The 5000-nt window shown below is 42.6% G+C and overlaps 1 protein-coding gene across 5 annotated transcripts in view; it reads right to left on the bottom strand.

Moving 5' to 3' along the window:
* LOC143275322 (sodium/hydrogen exchanger 6-like) overlaps positions 1-5000 on the bottom strand; it is a 58831-nt gene that overhangs the window by 50444 nt on the left and 3387 nt on the right. For all 5 annotated transcript variants that reach the window (XM_076579332.1, XM_076579334.1, XM_076579331.1 and 2 more), the window contains exons 2-3: positions 1460-1680; positions 113-190 (exon numbers count right to left, since the gene is read on the bottom strand). In XM_076579332.1, coding sequence (XP_076435447.1) covers positions 113-190; positions 1460-1680 — 299 coding nt within the window. The remainder of the gene's footprint in view (positions 1-112; positions 191-1459; positions 1681-5000) is intronic.

The following is a 5000-nucleotide window of genomic DNA, read 5'->3' as shown; positions in this document are numbered from 1 at the left end:
TCCCAGCTGTCAGTCCGCGACGCTAACCACTTCACCACGGCAGCTGGAGTAAAATATAATCTTAAAAAAATTGAAAAAATAAAAAGGGTGATATACAAAAGCTGATACGTACCCGCTTCATGCTGTAACCTGCCTCAAAAATGATGACAGGAAGCATGACGTTGAAGAAGATCTCTGGGTCAAATGTCACCTGAAAGTAGGCAGCAAGGAATACTCAGTATCATTACACACACACACACACACACATTGAAGAAGATCTCTGGATCAAACGTCACCTAGAAGTAGGCAGCAAGAAATACTCAGTATCATTATACACACACACACACACACACACACACTGAAGAAGATCTCTGGGTCAAACTTCACCAGGCAGCAAGGAATACTCAGTATCATTATACATACACACAGACATAAACACACACACACACACATACACACACACACACACAAACACACACACCCACCCACCCACACACACCTCCAAACAAAACTTCCATTTCTCCACTTCTTGACTGACTTATTTCTAATAAATGGACACACACTAGATACAGACACAGATACAGACACACACACACAGTCAGACAGACAGACAGACACACACACACACACACACACACACACACACACTATCATTTCTCCCCTTGTAGACTGACTAACTTCTACTGATCAATAATATTAATAGTCTAACACACACACACATGCACACACACATGCACACCATCATTTCTGCCCTTGTCAGCTGACTAATTTCTATTTATCAATGACATTAACAGTCTCACACACACACACACCTTCCCACCCCACCCCACCCCAACACAAGCACACACACACACACACACAACCCACCCCCCATCCCCCTCCTCCAAACACACAATCATTTCTCCTTTTGCACACCCGACTTATCTCTACGCACACCGACTTATCTCTATCTCTACGCACACCGACTTATCTCTACGCACACCGACTTATCTCTACGCAACCAACTTATCTCTACGCACACCGACTTATCTCTACGACTTATCTCTACGCACACCGACTTATCTCTACGCACATCTACGCACACCGACTTACGACTTATCTCTACGCACATCAACTTATCTCTACGCACACCGACTTATCTCTATCTCTACGCACACCGACTTATCTCTATGACTTATCTCTACGCACACCGACTTATCTCTACGCACACCAACTTATCTCTATGACTTATCTCTACGCACACCAACTTATCTCCACGCACACTGACTTATCTCTACGCACACCGACTTATCTCTATGACTTATCTCTACGCACACCGACTTATCTCTATGACTTATCTCTACGCACACCGACTTATCTCTACGCACACCGACTTATCTCTACGACTTATCTCTACGCACACTGACTTATCTCTACGCACACCGACTTATCTCTACGCACACTGACTTATCTCTACAAAGTAAAAGGTGACAAGCAGTACCGTTCTCTCCAGAGGGGGTTCCTTCAAGGGATCCACCTCGGCTCCCATGTCGTACTGAACGATGCGGTTCTCCGACGAGTTCTTCATGCTGAAGTTAACATGCAGCACAGCCGGGGCGTCCGACCAGAAGTACGTGTGGTTTCCGAGGATTGCGGCATCCACATGCTGGGGCTGATGGGACACCTTGCTGGTGTAGCGAATGATGGCTCCCACCGTCAGTCCTGGGAATGAGGAAAAGAAGAAAAAAATGTGCTATTTCTTTCTGTTTGTGTGTGTGTGTGTGCAATATGTGCATCTGATGGTGTGTGTGTGTGTGTGTGTGTGTGTGTTGGGATGAGGGTGGGCATATCTGTGTAGCACAACAAAAAAAGTATGTGGATGTGATTGTGTGGGTGGGTGGGTTATGTGAATGTGATGGTGTGTAGGGTATATATATATCTGTGTAACACAACAAAACATTATGTGTATGTGATGGTGTAGGTGTGTAGGGTATATCTGTGTAGCACCACAAAAAAGTATGTGTATGTGATGGTGTGTAGGGTATATATATCTGTGTAGCACCACAAAAAAGTATGTGTATGTGATGATGTGTGTGTGTAGGGTATGTCTGTGTAGCACAACAAAAAAGTATGTGTATGTGATGGTGTAGGTGTGTAGGGTATATCTGTGTAGCACCACAAAACAGTATGTGTATGTGATGGTGTGTAGGGTATATATATCTGTGTAGCACAACAAAAAAGTATGTGTATGTGATGGTGTAGGTGTGTAGGGTATATCTGTGTAGCACCACAAAACAGTATGTGTATGTGATGGTGTGTAGGGTATATATATATCTGTGTAGCACAACAAAAAAGTATGTGGATGTGATGGTGTGGGTGGGTGGGATGTATATCTGTGTAACACCACAAAAAAGTATGTGTATGTGATTGTGTGTGTGTGTTGGGTATGTCTGTGTAGCACAACAAAAAAGTATGTGTATGTGATGGTGTGGGTGTGTAGGGTATGTCTGTGTAGCACAACAAAAAAGTATGTGTATGTGATGGTGTGTATAGGGTATATATATTTGTGTAGCACAACAAAAAAGTATGTGGATGTGATGGTGTGGGTGTGTAGGGTATATCTGTGTAGCACAACAAAAAAGTATGTGTATGTGATGGTGTGTAGGGTATATATATCTGTGTAGCACAACAAAAAAGTATGTGTATGTGATGGTGTGTTGGGTATATATATCTGTGTAGCACAACAAAAAAGTATGTGTATGTGATGGTGTGGGTGTGTAGGGTATATCTGTGTAGCACAACAAAAAAGTATGTGTATGTGATGGTGTGTAGGGTATATATATCTGTGTAGCACAACAAAAAAGTATGTGGATGTGATGGTGTGTGTAGGGTATATATATATATATATATATATCTGTGTAGCACAACAAAAAAGTATGTGTATGTGATGATGTGGGTGTGTAGGGTTATGTCTGTGCAGCACCACAAAAAAGTATGTGTATGTGATGGTGTGTAGGATATATATATATATCTGTGTAGCACCACAAAAAAGTATGTGTATGTGATGGTGTGTAGGATATATATATGTCTGTGCAGCACCACAAAAAAGTATGTGTATGTGATGGTGTGTAGGATATATATATATATCTGTGCAGCACCACAAAAAAGTATGTGTATGTGATGATGTGGGTGTGTAGGGTTATGTCTGTGCAGCACCACAAAAAAGTATGTGTATGTGATGATGTGGGTGTGTAGGGTTATGTCTGTGCAGTACCACAAAAAAGTATGTGGATGTGATGGTGTGGGTGTGTAGGGTATATCTGTGTAGCACAACAAAAAAGTATGTGTATGTGATGGGGTGTAGGGTATATATATATATATCTGTGTAGCACAACAAAAAAGTATGTGTATGTGATGATGTGGGTGGGTGGGGTATGTCTGTGCAGCGCCACAAAGGTGAGGAAGAATGATAGGGGAGAGAGACAGAAAAGAAGGCTTGCATGATGCACACTGAATGACCAAACCAGATGAAAAACAGATTTTTTTTTCTTCTCTCCTACAGTGTGTCTTTAATAGTTCCCAGACATTCAAACTCAAACAGGTAGAATGAAAGAATTTCACTGCTTTTCCCTGTGGCCTCTTTTGTGGAATTTGTGTGTGTGTGTGTGTGTGTGTGTGTGTGTGTGTGTGTGTGTGTGTGTGTGTGTGCTGCAAATCAAACAATGTGTTTAACTTCACACACACACACACACACACACACACACACACACACACATATATATATATACACACACACACATATATATATATATACACACACACACACACACACACACATATATATATATACACACACACACACACACACACACACACACACACACACACACACACACACACACACACACACACACAACCTGTAGTGTTCTGTAATGTTCACATTAACTCATTCACCTGAGCTAGACTGGCATTGAGAAGACATTGGGAATTGCTACAGTGTGCAGTGTGTGTCAGAAATCATTAGTTTTTCTTATCTTGTATCGACATGGCCAGGACAGACAGTGGAAATTACTCCAGCGTGCAAGGTGTATAGATGATCATCATGTTCATTCTTTTAATGTTCTCACATGGTGTGAAAACTTGACAGACAAAGCAAACCTGACAGTGGAAATTGCTGCAGTGTGCAGTGTGTGTATGGGATCAATATGTTTCCTTTCTTGTATCCACATGGCCAGGAAACTTGTCAGAGAATGGAAATAACTACAGTGTGAAGGAGATCATTATGCTCTTTCTCTTCTTGTATTCACATGGCCAGGAAACTTGTCAGACAATGGGAATTGCTACATCGTGAAGCGTGTGTGTACAGAGCAGAATTAAGAACCTTGCTGGACCTCAGGAACCTCTCCTTTCAACTGTGAAGAGATGCAAGCTGATATGGTTTGGGCACAACACTCAACACACCAGCCTGTCCAAAACAATCATGCAAGGCACCATCGAGGGCGGGAGAAGAAAAGAAAAACAGTGGAAGAACTGGCATGAGAACATCAAACAATGGACCGGACTCCACACATGTGAGCTGCTGCCAGCGGCTGCTGCCAGAGACAGATGGAGAAGGGAGGTTGCGTCTGCGGTCCTCAGGATTCCCCCAACGACTACTCTGTAGTTATGGGCCTGAGGTGAGGTGAGGTGAAGGGTGTGTAGGAAATCAGTATGCTTTCAGTCACAGGCTTCGGTTCATGTCAAAACAACACAGTGCACTTGTTCACTTCAAACTCTGTCAGGGGGCAAAGGTTAGTTATTGTTTTATAAGTGGGAAACTGGTTGCAGCTGTCAAGCTTTGTTACAGTGTGAAAAATGGTCTTATCAACATGACCCCTTGACAAAAGTCGCCAATGGCGGTGCACTATCTGGTCAACTAAAGTCCTTTTGTGGTTAAAGAGTTAAACATGTACATGGGCAGTCACACCCTCACATACCAATTCATGATAGTAATTGATCCACAAATACAACAGGCACACCCAGTACCTATCGCTCTGAGTATG

The sequence above is a fragment of the Babylonia areolata genome, chromosome 30, assembly GCF_041734735.1.
Source record: "Babylonia areolata isolate BAREFJ2019XMU chromosome 30, ASM4173473v1, whole genome shotgun sequence".
NCBI lineage: Eukaryota > Metazoa > Mollusca > Gastropoda > Neogastropoda > Buccinidae > Babylonia > Babylonia areolata.
The sequence above is the reverse complement of the archived record's forward strand: the minus strand, read 5'-3'. Positions and strand labels throughout refer to the sequence as shown.